This window comes from Microcaecilia unicolor, chromosome 3 (assembly GCF_901765095.1).
Source record: "Microcaecilia unicolor chromosome 3, aMicUni1.1, whole genome shotgun sequence".
Taxonomy (NCBI): Eukaryota; Metazoa; Chordata; class Amphibia; order Gymnophiona; family Siphonopidae; genus Microcaecilia; species Microcaecilia unicolor.
The window spans coordinates 348,085,994-348,103,115 of record NC_044033.1 but is presented as its reverse complement, the minus strand read 5'-3'; the positions used below and the strand labels follow the sequence as shown (position 1 = coordinate 348,103,115).

At 43.0% G+C, this 17,122-nt stretch overlaps 1 protein-coding gene across 2 annotated transcripts in view; it reads left to right on the top strand.

The window, feature by feature from the left end:
- Positions 1–17,122, top strand: part of PLEKHG1 (pleckstrin homology and RhoGEF domain containing G1) — a 157,449-nt gene that overhangs the window by 95,235 nt on the left and 45,092 nt on the right. For both annotated transcript variants that reach the window (XM_030198481.1, XM_030198480.1), the window contains exons 5-7: positions 7,296–7,342; positions 12,969–13,119; positions 14,758–14,889. In XM_030198481.1, the coding sequence (XP_030054341.1) occupies positions 7,296–7,342; positions 12,969–13,119; positions 14,758–14,889 (330 nt within the window). The remainder of the gene's footprint in view (positions 1–7,295; positions 7,343–12,968; positions 13,120–14,757; positions 14,890–17,122) is intronic.

Genomic DNA, 17,122 nt, shown 5'->3' with positions numbered 1-17,122 from the left:
GAAAGGAGATGAAGCCATTATTCTCATGACTAAGCCAGTTGAGGATAAATCCTTGGGTCCTGAGGATGGCAGGAGCCATCATCACTGGAAGCCCAGAGATGAACAGCAAGAAACTGCTAGGCTATTAGGTTTAAATACAAAAAATTGCAAAATTAGAAAAACTACAGGGAGGCAAGATGGCAAGTGCCAAAGAGCCACACTCTTACCATCTAGGCTCTTACCGTTTTCATTTTCTCTCTATCTGTGTAGCAGGACCCCACAATGCGCTCTCCGTATTCACATGGGAAATATGCTAAAGTCCCTGTAGTGTGAGGTAATGTAGAACAGAGCTGCCTGTGAGTTACTGGTCAAGAGATAGGTATACTAATTATGGAACTTTATAAGTTTAAGTGCTTTGAAAATGAGCCCCTGTGTATACTAATTATTATTTATTATTATTATTTATTGCATTTGTATCCCACATTTTCCCACCTGTTTGCAGGCTCAGTGTGGCTTACAAAAACCTGTGTGTGTGACTTGGTTAAGGCGGGATATAAATTTTAAAATAAATAAATGTCTCTTTCATTACTTTTGGAGGGAAGATTAAAAGGCCCTCTATCTAGGAGCCTGGCATTTTCCTTCACAGGAGTCCATGGAAGGAGAAAAGACTGCAGAAGTGTAAGGGGGGGCTCAGGTGCAGTGTGGAAAGCAACCGTCCTGATGATCAGCTAGAATCATACAACCACAGGGAGTTCTGTTATCCTTAAGCTGGCTGGGCTTGACCACAACTTAAGGCTGAAAGAAAGGAGACTGGAGAGAAGGGAAGAGATCTAAGGAGGTCTAGATTTCAAGAAGCAGCTGTGAGAAATCCTCAGAGCAGGAAGCACAGGAGTGCTAAATGTTCCCACCGCCCTAGGAGTGGTGATTTACCTCAGTAAAGTAAGTAGATCCAGCAAGGTGCAACTCATTCCCATCACTGAGGGGGTCTTTTACTAAAGCTTAGCTCGAGTTATCTGCAGCAGGGACCATTATATTCCTATGGGCCCTGCTGCAGACAACTTGAGCTAAGCTTTAGTAAAAGTCCTCCTGAGAGACCAAAAACTGAGGTGGAAAGGGTCAGATATCCTGGTTTATCATAAGCATCCAGTCCACAAATTGTTTTGAGCTTTTGGCTTTAATTGGGGAGGGGGTGGGATTTGCCTATTTTATATATTCATTTGGGAGGCATCCTGTAAAGGAGTTTTGGAATTCTGTATAATTGTCCAGAGCACAGGCTACTCACTGCACCTGTCTCTAAGATACCGACTTTCAGGAGTTAGTTGCATAAATACAATCTTCTGAAATCTTCTGCCCAGTGTATGGCAGTGGCCAAAAAATTAAACAGGATGCTAGGAATTACTAGGTAAATAAGGTAAATAAGACCAAAAATATTATAATGCCTCTGTATTGCTATGTGGTGTGACCTCACCTTGAGTATTGCGTTCAATTCAGGTCACTGTATCTCAAAAAAGATATAGCAGAATTAGAAAAGGTTCAAAGAACAGTGAACAAGATGATAAAGGGGATGGAACTCCCTCTCATATGAGGAAAGGCTAAAAGAGGTTAGGGCTCTTCAGCTTGGAAAAGAGATGGCTGAGGGACGTTATGATTGAGGTCTACAAAATCCTGAGTGCTGTAGAACAGGTAAAAGTGAATTGATTTTTCACTCCTTCAAAAAGTACAAAGACCAGGGGACACTCAATGAAATTACATGGAATACTTTTAAAACAAATAGAAGGAAATATTTTTTCACTCAAAGAATAGTTAAGCTCTGGAACTTGTTGCCAGAGGATGTGGTAATGGCGCTATGAGTATCTGGGTTTAAAAAAGGTTTGAACAGGTTCCTGGAGGAAAAGTCCATAGTCTGTTATTGAGAGAAACATGGGGAAAGCCACTGCTTGTCCTGGGATTAGTAGCATGGAATGTTGCTACTAATTGGGTCTTCCAGGTACTTGTGACCTGGATTGGCCACTGTTGGTAGCAGGATACTGGGCTAGATGGACTATTGGTCTGACCCAGTATGGCTATTATGTTCTTATGTTGTAATCTTGCAGAAAGTACTGAAGGAAATTGAGATACCTAGCCCAGTACTCATATGGAAAGGAAAGCAAGATTCCAGAGGAGCTACTTAATGTCTCAGGACTCAAAATCAAGATTGTTCTTGCATCTTGACTGATTTAATCCATTTTGATTTCATTTGTTGTTTTTATTCTGCACAATATTTCAGACAAGACTGTTATATTGTCAAGTACAACCAGAAAAAAAAGAACAGAAAAAATGTGCTGTTTTATATACAGTGGGGGAAATAAGTATTTGATCCCTTGCTGATTTTGTAAGTGTGCCCACTGACAAAGACATGAGCAGCCCATAATTGAAGGGTAGGTTATTGGTAACAGTGAGAGATAGCACATCACAAATTAAATCCGGAAAATCACATTGTGGAAAGTATATGAATTTATTTGCATTCTGCAGAGGGAAATAAGTATTTGATCCCCCACCAACCAGTAAGAGATCTGGCCCCTACAGACCAGGTAGATGCTCCAAATCAACTCGTTACCTGCATGACAGACAGCTGTCGGCAATGGTCACCTGTATGAAAGACACCTGTCCACAGACTCAGTGAATCAGTCAGACTCTAACCTCTACAAAATGGCCAAGAGCAAGGAGCTGTCTAAGGATGTCAGGGACAAGATCATACACCTGCACAAGGCTGGAATGGGCTACAAAACCATCAGTAAGACGCTGGGCGAGAAGGAGACAACTGTTGGTGCCATAGTAAGAAAATGGAAGAAGTACAAAATGACTGTCAATCGACAAAGATCTGGGGCTCCACGCAAAATCTCACCTCGTGGGGTATCCTTGATCATGAGGAAGGTTAGAAATCAGCCTACAACTACAAGGGGGGAACTTGTCAATGATCTCAAGGCAGCTGGGACCACTGTCACCACGAAAACCATTGGTAACACATTACGACATAACGGATTGCAATCCTGCAGTGCCCGCAAGGTCCCCCTGCTCCGGAAGGCACATGTGACGGCCCGTCTGAAGTTTGCCAGTGAACACCTGGATGATGCCGAGAGTGATTGGGAGAAGGTGCTGTGGTCAGATGAGACAAAAATTGAGCTCTTTGGCATGAACTCAACTCGCCGTGTTTGGAGGAAGAGAAATGCTGCCTATGACCCAAAGAACACCGTCCCCACTGTCAAGCATGGAGGTGGAAATGTTATGTTTTGGGGGTGTTTCTCTGCTAAGGGCACAGGACTACTTCACCGCATCAATGGGAGAATGGATGGGGCCATGTACCGTACAATTCTGAGTGACAACCTCCTTCCCTCCGCCAGGGCCTTAAAAATGGGTCGTGGCTGGGTCTTCCAGCACGACAATGACCCAAAACATACAGCCAAGGCAACAAAGGAGTGGCTCAGGAAGAAGCACATTAGGGTCATGGAGTGGCCTAGCCAGTCACCAGACCTTAATCCCATTGAAAACTTATGGAGGGAGCTGAAGCTGCGAGTTGCCAAGCGACAGCCCAGAACTCTTAATGATTTAGAGATGATCTGCAAAGAGGAGTGGACCAAAATTCCTCCTGACATGTGTGCAAACCTCATCATCAACTACAGAAGACGTCTGACCGCTGTGCTTGCCAACAAGGGTTTTGCCACCAAGTATTAGGTCTTGTTTGCCAGAGGGATTAAATACTTATTTCCCTCTGCAGAATGCAAATAAATTCATATACTTTCCACAATGTGATTTTCCGGATTTAATTTGTGATGTGCTATCTCTCACTGTTACCAATAACCTACCCTTCAATTATGGGCTGCTCATGTCTTTGTCAGTGGGCACACTTACAAAATCAGCAAGGGATCAAATACTTATTTCCCCCACTGTATAGATAAGTTGGGTGTAATGTCATCTGATGCCCATTTGACTTTGGTAAGTTACTTAACTCTCCATTACTTTGGGCCCTCTAAAGCCTCAATCCAGTTGCATGGGTTTGTGGCAGGGAACCCGTACATGCTCTGTACGCCATGTTGGAAGGGCAACTGGCTCTCCAAATAGTAGGCAATATTTCTCTATCTCCCATTACTTTCTTTCAGAATCTCTCTGTGATCTGATTAAGCCTTAAGAGCTAGACAATCCTTCCCGGCTACTGATCTGCTGGACATCATTCCCATTACCCCTTTCAGACTTGTACGGTCTGTGCCAGAGCCAGTGGTGGGCAGCGGGAATGGTGGTTGGGAGGCGGGGATAGTGCTGGACAGACTTGTACGGTCTGTGCCAGAGCCGGTGGTTGGGAGGAGGGGCAGGTGGTTGGGCGGCGGGGATAGTGCTGGGCAGACTTATATGGTCTGTGCCCTGAAGAGCACAGGTACAAATCAAAGTAGGGTATACACAAAAAGCAGCAAATATGAGTTATCTTGTTGGGCAGACTGGATGGACCGTGCAGGTCTTTTTCTGCTGTCATCTACTATGTTACTATGTAACCCTTCTGAAGTGAATGCTTGTAAATTTGATCGTCAGTCGGTCCTTCGACGTTTTACTTCCTGTAGTTTCGGCTTGTTTGAATGCAAGTGTTCCATCAGGAATCGCTCGCCAGTAGATACCGTTTTTGTCAGCATTGAATATGTCACGAGGTGCAAACTTGTTCAAGATGGTAGGAAGAACTGAAACAACCCAATTTTCAGCACCAAAGTCATCAGCGTCTTGTTTTTCACCATGCTGTTTCTTGAATTTTATGTTGTTCCTCGCCTTTCATCTTTCCAACCATCCAACAGTGGCTTTGAATTCAGTTAGTCAAAGACTTTCAGTTAGCTGATTAGCTTTCTCCATAAGCAGTGGACCAATGACAGGAAACTGTCTGCTCCTGACTTGAGAAAGCCACCGAAGGAGAGCATCTTCTACATCCTCAGCATTTCCCGCCCGTTTTCGTTTCCTGTGTGGATTTGTATTGTTTTGCCAGTCTTCCAGAAGCTGGTCTTTCTGCTTCAAGACATGTGAAATTTGACTGGGATTGACACCATATTCTTTAGCAATAGATGCTTGACTTTGTTTGTTTTCTAATTTTTTAAGAACTTCTATTCGTTCAGCCAGTGTTAGTCTTACAGTTGTACGACGACGACAACAACGACTCCAGTGTACACTCTAACAACTTTCTTTCGCTTATTCTGCCTGTGGCAATTAACCAACGAGATTTCAAATTTACCGCCCCTTTGTCATGTGCCAATCGACTTCCATATTGCATGTGTGCGCTTATGCGGAGTCTTTCCTGCAGAAGAGCGGTCTTAAACCATGACTATAAGCGAATCTTGCACTTATCAGTGGTGCGCTAAACCGAAGTTTGTCCCCATAGAAATTGATGGCACCAAAAACGGGACCGAAGTACGGCATGCAGTTAAACAGAGAATGCGCTTATCCGAAGTGCACTTAAATGGAGTGCACTGTATTAAGAAAGCTGTGGCCTTTTATTCCCAAAACTTCCTTCTTGCTCAGTCATTATGTGCCTTCTGTATGCGGGCTGGGAGTGAGAATTTGAGCAGCCTGCCTATGTTGTTACACCAACCACAGAGATCTGGTGAGGACACCTAAATGATGTAGTAAGTAGGAGCCCTGCCTATATCCCACCCCTGCTTTGCCCCTGCATGCGTAAATGTGAGGCCTGGTTTATAGAATTGCCCTTATTTTTATTTTTTTGTTTTTGTTACATTTGTACCCCGCGCTTTCCCACTCATGGCAGGCTCAATGCGGCTTACATGGGGCAATGGAGGGTTAAGTGACTTGCCCAGAGTCACAAGCAGCTGCCTGTGCCTGAAGTGGGAATCAAACTCAGTTCCTCAGTTCCCCTGGACCAAAGTCCACCACCCTAACCACTAGGCCACTCTTCCACTGTTGCTACTATTTGAGATTCTACATGGAATGTTGCTATTCCACTAGCAACATTCCATGTAGAAGTCAACCCTTGCAGATCACCAATGTGGCCGCACAGGCTTCTGCTTCTGTGATATCTATAATAATATCTATTTTATTTTTGTTACATTTGTACCCCGCGCTTTCCCACTCATGGCAGGCTCAATGCGGCTTACATGGGGCAATGGAGGGTTAAGTGACTTGCCCAGAGTCACAACAAAATTTAAAAAGGCATTTTTTTATTTACAGTGAGCTGAAAAATGATTCTGCGCACGCCCAAAACACACATCTACACTACCACAGGCCATTTTTCAGCCCTTTGAAATCTAAAGGTGAAGCCTGCAAATTGTGGTCTAACCACACAGCAGGAGGGAGTGCAAAGAGCGCTCTTTGTACACTGGCAGCAGCAGTTCAGTTGGTTTTTGTTATCTTTGAGGTCTTTGTTTCCTCTTCCCTCTGAACATTTTTATGATTTGATAGTAAAATTTATTATTCAAGATAAACTTCCTCTTTAATGTGTTTGCATGATATGAGCCTCCCTGAGTTAAAGGCAGTGATAAGCAGCCATTAGTAACACACTTAAGTAAATTAGATCAGGTATTGTCTGCTTGATTTTACAGGACTTCTACTTTTTTCACAAATGAAACACTGATGACTTTTTTTTTTTAATTTTGTTTACTTTTGTTAATATGTACATTAATAAGTTATCCTGCAAACTCATTATCTGTGAATACACAGGTAGAGGGCATGCATAGAAAAAAGAAAAGGCGGTAACCTGGCTAAATCCTTCCGCTGCATTGACGGAAAGTGACAGCTGAAAGAGATTTTGTATGCATCACATGCTTATTTAAGATTTCAGTCCAGCCACTCCTAGGGTTTTTATTCTTCACCTTCTGCCCACAGGGAAAACCCATTAGAGCTTAATCCATAATACAGTACAGTCTCGATTAGCCGACTTTAGAAGGACTGACCCGCTGTCGGATAAGTGAAAAGTCAGATAATAAGGAAAACAATGGCAATCCCTTAAAAAATGCACAGAAAACATACTTTATGCATAAAGAACAGACATAGGGTATCTTTAATTACAAATATTGTTTATTAAAACTAATCAGCAATGAACGATGATGTCACCAGGGGTCTGTCAGATATGCCAGATGGTCAGGTTAGCAAAGGTCGGATAATTGAAACTGTATTGTTTTTTATATGCACAATGCCGGGCAAACCCAACTTCTGCAACTCAGCCATGGAACCAGTCTGCTGGAGCATGAGTTATCAAATGTCGCTCTTGTCTATGTTATAGTAAAACTGTAATCGAGGATGTGTTTGTCTACATCATTGAAAAATGTTTTAAATCTCTCTCTCTCTCTCTCTAGAGTGAAGATTTTCATATATATACACAGTACTGTACCAATTATCCAAGGTAGGAGACCATTTTGCACTTAATCCTTTATCAAGCTCTTCTAGGTAAATGGGGGTTTATGATATACACACACAGTAGGCCCTGTAAAATAGCCTACACAAAAATGTTTTCCCATGTGAAAGAAGGCTATTGGAGAACAGGGATTTCATTAAGACTGTGCAAGGGAAAAGCTGAATGAAGGGATAAAAAATCTGAATCTATTGTGTCCCAGATGATTACATATACTAAAGGGGAAGTCCATTGTATTCCTGTGTTGTTCTAATGTCCGTGGTCATTTCCTTCAATTCATCAGCCACATCTACATATATAATATATCAGAGTGTAAGTATCCGTTCCAGCTCTTTGACCAATCACTGTTGACTGAATGAGCTAAATAGGGTTGTCTTTAGTTTCTCCAGCATTGCCTCAGTGCACAGGTGTCTGTTGGAAATGAGGTATGCTAAAGACAACTTTAAAAAGAGTTTATTGTTCTGGATTGGATGAGAAGTTCAGTTTTCATTCATCTGGAAATTTTTTGCTGGTACACGTGAGACAAGTATGCTTAGAAAAGGAGTTGGATGTCTCCTTTTGTATTTTTATTTTCTTTCTGTATCTTTTTCACTGTTTATTGAGGAGGGGGTCTGCTTTTCTTGCTACTGCTTTTTTTTTTTATAGTGTTACAAGATGTAAGCAGCACTGTTCATCAAACACAAATAAGAGACACGGAGCTAGTTACTAAGATGCAATAAAAATATTGCATTTTATCACCATTTAATTTACCACAGGAGTTACTAACCGGCTGTAACTCTGTGCCACAGGTTAGTAACTGCCATGGTAAATTAATTACTCAGCTTGTGATCGACTTTGCAAGCTGCATTATTTTTCCTCTATGGAGCACTGGGCTGTCTACTCCAGAATGCCTTTCTTAAGGAGACCAGTAGAAAGGCATTAGTATGTAGGCATCCCCCACCCCTTGGAACAGGTTCCTCCAGGACTTACTGGGCTCTAGTCGCCCCCTCTGTTGGGTTCAAAATGGCACCAGTAGACCCCTAACTCTGATAAGTGTTCAGGTGACTTAGGGGCTCCACCAGTTCCCTACTTCCTTCTTTCTCTGTTTTTCTTATAGATATTGTTTCTAGAGTAAAATTTTTATTTCTTACTGATTTACCAATTAAGTAGTAACATGCTCAAGACCAACGCAAGGGTAGAGGCACCCTAAGCAAACCTTCAGCTTTGCACCATCTACTGTTAGTTAATTTTCAAGCCCCTATGTCACCTCACCTGAGACTGTGATAATTAAACACATATCCCCTTGTCCCAGAACAATTCTGTAAAAATACATGACTAGATATGCTTTTACATACATATTGAAAGCAATTCCCAGTCCTTTGAGTTCTGATTTACTTCTTCCCACAGCAAACATCAAAGAAGTTACACAGAGCAATAAAAACATTTAAAACATCCTAAAGAAACATTGGGTCCTGAATCAAACATCAGCTCTGTTCACAGAGCCTTCAGGGTAGCACCACACCCTTAGATTTAAAGTCCATTTTTTTTATTCTGTCCTTCTGGCGGGATCTGCAATGTCCTTCCAGTGTATTTGGATACATTTTTCTCTCTCTTTTTGTCTTATTATTTTGTTTTTGCCCATGTGTTGTTCATGTCTGTCCTTTGCCATTTTGCTCATATCACCCTTTTATTCTCTTCTTTTCAAAAATATAAAAAGGCTCCAAATGATGAAAACAAGAAGCAACATAAATACTGGCAAGTTAGATACAAAGCACTTATAAAGAAGGCTAAAAGAGAATATGAAGAGAAACTTGCCAATGAGGTGAAAACTCATTGTAATAACTTATTCAGGTATATCAGCAACAGGAAGCCTATGAGGGACTCCATGGGATCATTAGATCATCAAAGAGTAAAAGGAGGGCAAGGCCATATCTGAGAGACAATGAATTTTTTGCTTTGCTCTTTACTAAAGAAGATCTAACAGATCTTTCTGTACCAGAAATGGTTTTCAAGGGTGATGATGCGGAGGAGCTAAAAGAAATCTTGTGAACCTGGAAGCCAAATCAACAAATTAAAGAGTAGTAAATCACCTGGACCCGATGGCATACACCCCGGAGCACTGAAAGAACTCAGCCCTCAAGCATGAAATTGCTGATCTCCTGTTAGTGATCTATAAACTGTCATTAAAATCATCAGTATTACCTGAAGACTGGAAGATGGCCAGTGTAATGCTGATTTTTTTTTTTTTTATTTATAAATTTTCTTTTAAATATTAAGCATTACATCTTGAAATACAGAAAAAGACAATTTAGTTTCCAAATTTTTTCATAACAATATCAATACTGATTTTTTTTTTAAGCGTTCCATGGGTGATACAGGAAACTACAGACTGAAATTATTATAAAGAATAAAATTATGGAACACATAGACAAACATGGTTTAACGGGACTGAGTCAACATGGATTCAGCCAATGGAAATCTTGCCTCACCAATTTGCTTCATATCTTTGAAGACATGAATAAATGTGGAGGAAAGTGAGCCAATTGATGTAGTGTATCTATATTTTCAGAAAGCTTTTAACAAAGTTGCTCATGAGAGACTCCTGAGAAAATTGTAAAGTCATAGGATAGGAGGCAACGTTCTGTTGTGAATTAGGAACCAGTTAATGGATAGAAAACAGAGTAGGGTTAAACGACCGTTTCTGAGGGTAAATAATGGAGTGCCTCAGGGATCTGTACCAGGACTGGTGCTTTTTAGTATATTTATAAATGATCTAGAAATGGAAGTGACAAGTGAGGTGATTAAATTTGCAGATGATAAAAAACTAGTCAAAATTGTTAAAATGTATGCAGACTGTGAAAATTTGTAAGAAAACCGTGAAAATTTGTAAGAAAACCTTAGGAAACTGGAAACTGGGCATCCAAATAGCAGATTAAATTTAATGTGCACAAATGCAAAGTGATGAACTTCAAAAAAAAAAAAAAAAGTAATCCAAATCGTAGTTACCTGATGTTCCACCTTAGGAGTCAGCACCCAAGAAAAAGATCTAGGTGTCACTGTGAACAATTCAAATGTTTTCTGCTTGATATAGAGCTGGTATCAGTGCTACAAGAAGTCAGCTTGAATTCAGTTTGCTACTTTGGTGCAGTATTTAATACACTTTTTGCAAGAATATTTAAAACAAGCGACACATTGTGTTGACTCCTGAGGCAGGCCTTACAGCCAAAACACAGTTCATGTTGAGCCATGATGAGTTAATAAATTGCTATATTGCACCATATGTTTGGAGACTTTCTTGTTACCTTTGCTGTTTGTGTTTTTAAGCAAACCTATTCACCACATGACAATTCTCTGCTTCTAATTAGGGACTTATGAGATGGTTGGCTTTCAATGTAAGAGAATAGGCATTTATAAGGAAATGAAATAACTAGTTAATGATCTAAGATTGCTGATGGTTGACAACTCATGAAACTAATAACACTTTATAAGCTATTTTTGCTGTTTGATTCTGGTCATTGTGGCCTACTTGGCAAATGTAATCCCTTAGGAGTAGCCTAGTGGTTAATGCAGTGGTCTGAGAACCAGAGCCGTAGCGAGGGGAGCTGACACCTGGGGCGGGTCGCCACCACCCCGACTGCACGTTGCTGGGGTGTGTCGGCTTCGCGCTGGATCACTGCTCTCTCTGTCCCGGAACAGGAAGTAACCTGTTCCGGGGCAGAAAGGGCAGTGCACCAGCACGGAGCCGACACCTCCCAGCGGCGTGCACTCGGACCGCCCCCCCGCCCCCCCTTCCTACGCCACTGCTGAGAACCAGGTCAATTCCCACTGCAGCACCTTGTGACTCTGGGCAAGTCACTACCACAGGTACAAAATAAGTACCTGTATCAAACATATAAAATGCGAGTGACTGTACTCACCCGCAAATGAGCAGTAGAGACTTCCCTCTCTGTCCCGCCCCCGCATCAATACGTGATGATGAGGGCGGGACAGAGAGGGAAACTGCGTGAAGGGGAGGGAGGGAACCGTTCCCTCCCCCCCCCCGAGGTCACCGCTACCGCTCCCCCCCCCCCACCCGGAGTCGCCGCCGCCACCCCCCCTCCACCCGGCCCATGCCCTCTCTTCGCTATTGAACTTACATCGCCGAAAACGCAGCAGGGCAGATCAGCTGAGCTCCCGTCGGCCTTCCTTCCCTGCCTGTGTCCCGCCCTCGCCGACGTTACGTCACACGAGGGCGGGACACAGGCAGAGAAGGCAGGCCGACGGCAGCTCAGCTGATCTGCCCTGCTGTGTTTTCGGCGATGTAAGTTCAATAGCGAAGAGAGGGCCCGGGCTGGGTGGATGAGGGCAGCGGCGATTCCGGGGGGGGGGGGCGGCGGCGATCTTGGGGGGGAGAGGGAGAAATGCTGGACATGGGAGGTATCAGAAGGAGGGGGGCCTTGGAGCTGGGAGGGAGGGACAAAAAGGGCCTTGCAGCTGGGAGGGAGGGACAGAAGGGGGCATTCGAGCTGGTTGGGAGGGAGGGACAGAGGGGGGCCCTTGGAGCTGGGATGGTATGGGGCCTTGGAACTGGGAGGGCAGGCTGGGATGGAGGGGGGCCCCTTCGAGTTGGGGGGGGAGGGACTGGGGCCTTGGAGCTGGGAGGGAGGGACGGAGGGGGGCCTTGGAGCTGGCAGGGAAGGAGGGAGAGCAGGGGGCCTTGCAGCGGCGAGGTGGGGGGGGGGGGGAGAGAGCCCTGGAAAACCCCCATACCAATACTCACCCGTTTTAACGGGCTTAACGGCTAGTATAATATATAAACTGCTTTGTTTGTAGCCACAGAAAGGTGGTACTGTATATCAAATGTCATCCTCTTTCCCTTTATAGGTGGAAAAAAGAATTCAAGTAGGCTAAATTTAGCATTTTGTCATTGGTAGGTAGGGCTGGATAGAGCAGAGCCGGAGGGGGTGTCAGAGTACCATGGGGTTGCTCCTTTTAAAGTGTGTGACCTTAATTCAGGGGTTTGGGTAGTTGGCGCCTCAAAGCAGTTTTCTACATTTGCCATACGGAAATCTGGGCATGTGGTTAAAGGAATATGCTCGAGACACTTAAAACTCTACATGAACTAAACAAATCAGAACGCTCACAATTAACTGTTCCCAACGCTACAAACGAAAGCACGCAATCCTTGCTCTACTACCTCATCTCTAATACCGGATGCGAACTTGACACAGCTAATTAACCTATTGTTATTACTCACTATATAATTCAGGAGCTTCAATGTAACACCACTATGAATGTATCTTCACTTTAATGCAATATTACTTGTAATTTCTTTCCGGAAATGGCGATCGCCATTATGGTATAATGTAAGCCACATTGAGCCTGCAAACTGGTGGGATACAAATGCAACAAATAAATAAAAATAAAATAAAATTTATGTTCCGTACTATATGCTGTCATTAAACATTTCAAATGACTATTTTCTCTTCTATGGGTGAGCTAAAGTCCATTGACTAGAAATATCTTAGAATGCCAATGACAGCTCAGCTTTGATTCTTTTCTAATGGTAACAAATGTTCTGCTTGTGTAACGCTGCAGTTGATAAGCTTGGAGCTTCCACCCCTTTGGAAATATGGAGATTTCCTGTATCTTTTTGCAGGTCTGTGGCTGTGCTGACGGACTGTATGAGGAACAAAAACCTGGCCAAGTTCTTTCGAGAACGTCAGGAGGTCTTGCAGCACTCTCTGCCCTTGGGGGCCTACCTCCTCAAACCCGTCCAGCGGATCCTGAAGTATCACCTCCTTCTGCATGTAAGCGCTTCACAAGGGAGTGCTCTCACTCGTGTGGTTAGCACTCGGTGATGTCAGGAGGGAGTGGAGGAGGCAGAGGCAGCCGCTGGCTGAGCATTATTTAGGAAGATAAGGTTTGGGGTTGAAGATGTTTATATTTTTCATGCATTCAGCATCACTGTGCATTTAGTAAGAACTGCTGAGTTTACTAATAAATGTAGATGTTGTTCTGTGTGTATAGATTATATGTATGAGCACCAAATTTGGGTGCAAACATTTACACCAACTGAACCCTAGTGTAAACTCCTGTGCCTAAATTAGATGTGAATCCCCCGAATTCTATAACACTGCGTGCAAATCCTAGAAATGCCCCTGGGCCGCCCATAGCCATGCCCCCTTATGGATCTGCACAGAAAAATTTACATGCATGTCTTTCTAGAATAACAACTATAAAGATACGCATATAAATTCCAATTAGCACTGATTGTTAGCGTCCAATTATCAGCGCTAATTGAACATAAGAATATAAAAATTGTCATACTGGGTCAGACCAATGGTCCATCTAGGCCAGTATCCTGCTTCCAACAGTGGCCAATCCAGGTCACAAATTTCTGGCAGAAACCCAATTAGTAGCAACATTGAATGCTACCAATCTCGGGACAAGCAGTAGCTTCCCCATTGAATGCTATAGATAGATAGAAAGAGAGAAAGAAAGAAAGAAAAAGAGAAAGAAAGAAAGAAACATTTTTTAAAGCACTTATATACTAGGTACACCTCTGAACATATGAGTGCTTTTTGAATATCCAACCCCGAGTGAAACTGTAACAAGCTGCTAGTCACCAAAATTGGGATGTGTATTTACATGAAGTAGGAAGAGCTTTTCTTCCTTTGTTACTCATGTTTGTTTAGCCACATATGGACTGGACAATACATCTCTGGCAGGAATTCTTTCTGTAAAGCAGGGTTTCATTATCCTTCTGCTAGATGCACTCCTAGCCACTTGGGTTTTCAGCTTACCAGGAGAATACGCATAAAATGGATTTGCATGTACCGAAGACCCGTTGTGTGTACATGTATTTCATACATATTCACTGTGGTAATTCTGACAATCTGCCAGGAGAGGGTTGAGAAGTACTGATATACAGGCTCTAAAAACAGGAAGAGTGGTTGAGGAGGTGGGCTTTCAAAACCATCTTAGCTTGTTTGTTTGGGGTGGTTTTGGGCATGGGACTAGGATTCTCTTGTAAAATGTAGTGAGGCAAAACAAGATAACTCAGGAAAGCAGCAGGTCACAAATGAAAGCCAAATGCAGTAAATGAACATAAGCTATCCATTTGGATCCCTTAAATACTGCTTATGATACTGCTTATACTTTGGACAAGAGGAGAGGGACTGGATGCTTGCAATAGTTGTGAAAACCTGTGGCTAAAGTCTCTGTGTGTCTGCTGTTGTTTCTGTGAAGTCCTAATTGTGGGAAATTCAATTTTACTACTGTGAACACAATATTTGTTGAGTTTCAATTAGCTCTGCCTGGTATGGATTGATCTCTTTATGATTCCAGCCCCAGGGCACCTGAGGTTCGGTAATGGCCTTGTCAATATTGCATTGGGTTGAAAAGCAAAGGTTGGAAATGCTTCTCTATTGATTTCTTCTTATCAGGAAATAGCAAATCACCTTGACAAAGACACGGAAGGTTATGATGTGGTGTTGGATGCCATTGATACAATGCAGAGAGTGGCGTGGCACATTAACGACATGAAGCGGAAACATGAACATGCGATTCGGCTGCAGGTGGGCTCTCTAAGCTCAGCCATTTCTTTGAAGTTCAGGATACTGGATCCTTTTGTTCTGTACCTACATTCTTATGTTTATTTTTGTTACTTTGGATTCTTTGCATGTTGGTGGTATCTTGTATGGAAAGGAATAATCCAAAGCTAGGAATCAGGTGCATATTTGACATGAGAACTGTGTGCTTTGAAAAGCTCAAGCATCAGCATTTTTGGATAATTCTTTCATTATTGCAACTAAAGGTATCACAGTCACAGCAGGACCAATGCAGCTCATCAGGCGCTGCACATTTGTGGGTAATTTTTAAAGGAATTTTTGAATATAGAAGAGCTTTTCTAAAATTACCCTAGGGATTGCAGCCATTGAAGTTTGCATGGTGACAAGAAGGCATGTACCTTGTGTGAGCAGAATTTGGGTGGAGTCATGATTTTACATGTTTTTTAAAATGATTTTAAATAAAATATGTGCACATACGTGAACATTTACTCCTGCGTCCAACCAGAAGGGAGGTCCAGGGTTCTCTCACCTGTGTGTCTGCTTCACGCCTGTCCCTTGGGCACAGTTTTATCTTGCTTGGGTAGGTCTATTAGGATGACTTATACAACTCTTAGCATTCTGACCTTCCTGTGAGATTGGCACCTAGGAAGAGAAGTGTGACTGCTGCATTCTGAAACTAAAGTCTGAAGAATCCTGTCTGTGCCTCCTCCCTCCACAATATAGCTTGAAACTACATGTTCTGCAGCCTTTAGTTAACCTAGGTCCACACCTTTTGCATGAGCCTTCTTTTAAGGCCCTACTTTTTCAGTAATTCCCTATCTCCTTTTTTTCTTTTCTCCATTCTTCTTCCTCCTCTCCTTTCTCCTGAACTTCAGACAAATTGTAATTTCTTTTCCTTCTCCAATGCATGATATTTGTAAACTGCTTTGCGGCATTTTGTATGTCTAGTGGGAATATCAAGCAATTATTTGGAATGTCTGGTGTAACTGGAACTTCAGTTCTGACCTGGGGTCTAGGCACTTCCACCTCTACTATAAAAAATAAAATAAACTCAGTTGGGCTCTCTGTCCACCCACTCTGCCTCCCACCCCAGTCCCCTACCCAGTCTGGTAGGTGTTAATAAGGTATGATCCCAAGTCAGTTCTGCTTCGCTAGTACTGTATTTCCCAATGGTGTTTGCTGACTGATCCAAACCTCAGAATATCACTGTAGACGGTCATGCCCTTCCAGTAGTAGTTTAAGGCAGGGGCAGGCAACAGTGCTCTAGGCCTCTGGGCAGTAAGAGTCATTGGGCTCTGGGCACTGCCTGCACCCCCACCCCATCTGCATACTGCCACCCCAGCACCCTGCATACTAGTGCGCCCTCTCCAGTCCTAACTTCAAGGACTCTGGCGGTCTAGTAGCCTCTTTGGGGGCAGGAAAGATCTCCACTCTTTCCTTGCCACTGCTCTGTTCGATGCCACCGTGTGTTCAAAATGGCTGCTGAGACTTCCTGCAGTAGCCTCACAGGTCTCAGCGAAAGTCTCAGCAGCCATTTTGAAAATGCAGTGGTGTCAAGCAAAGTAGTGGCAGCAGGCAGGAAAGAGTGGGAATCTTTCTTGCCCCCGAAGAGGCCACTAGACCACCAGGCCTTTTTAAGGTGGGACTTGGGGGGGGGGGGAGAGAGCCTCTGGGCCCTCAGGCACTGCCCGGTTGCCCATATGGTCAGTCTGCCCCTGGTTTAAGGTGAGTAACTCAGTTACAGTAGGTATTTCCTGTCTCTAGAGGGCTCAGTGTCTAATGGGGTGATGCAGTAGAAGCCCATAAACATTGGTGTGGAGTTAGCACGATGTTTGCCCACAATTTTATAGGCATACGATGCAAAAACATTACATTACATTTCAAAATATTCTTATATTCCATGGATAGAGAAGTTCTTTTTTGATTCCATATTAAGAATCCCTTGGAAGAGTCATGAACCCCCAAATTCTGTATAGTGTGACTTAAGTTGTGCTTGCAAATCTAGGTGTATTCTGATTTGCATGCACAACTTAATTGAGTTAATAAGCCAGTCAGCACTGATAATTGACAATTAACAATCAATTAGCACTAATTAGAATTTGTCACAACTTTCTAAACGTATTCTGTAAAGTGGTGCGCAGAAATTCTAATGCGCAGATCTGACAAGGAGCATGGCCATGAGTGTAGCATGGGTGGATCGGAGGCATTCCTAAAAATAACACGCACTGTTATAGAATAT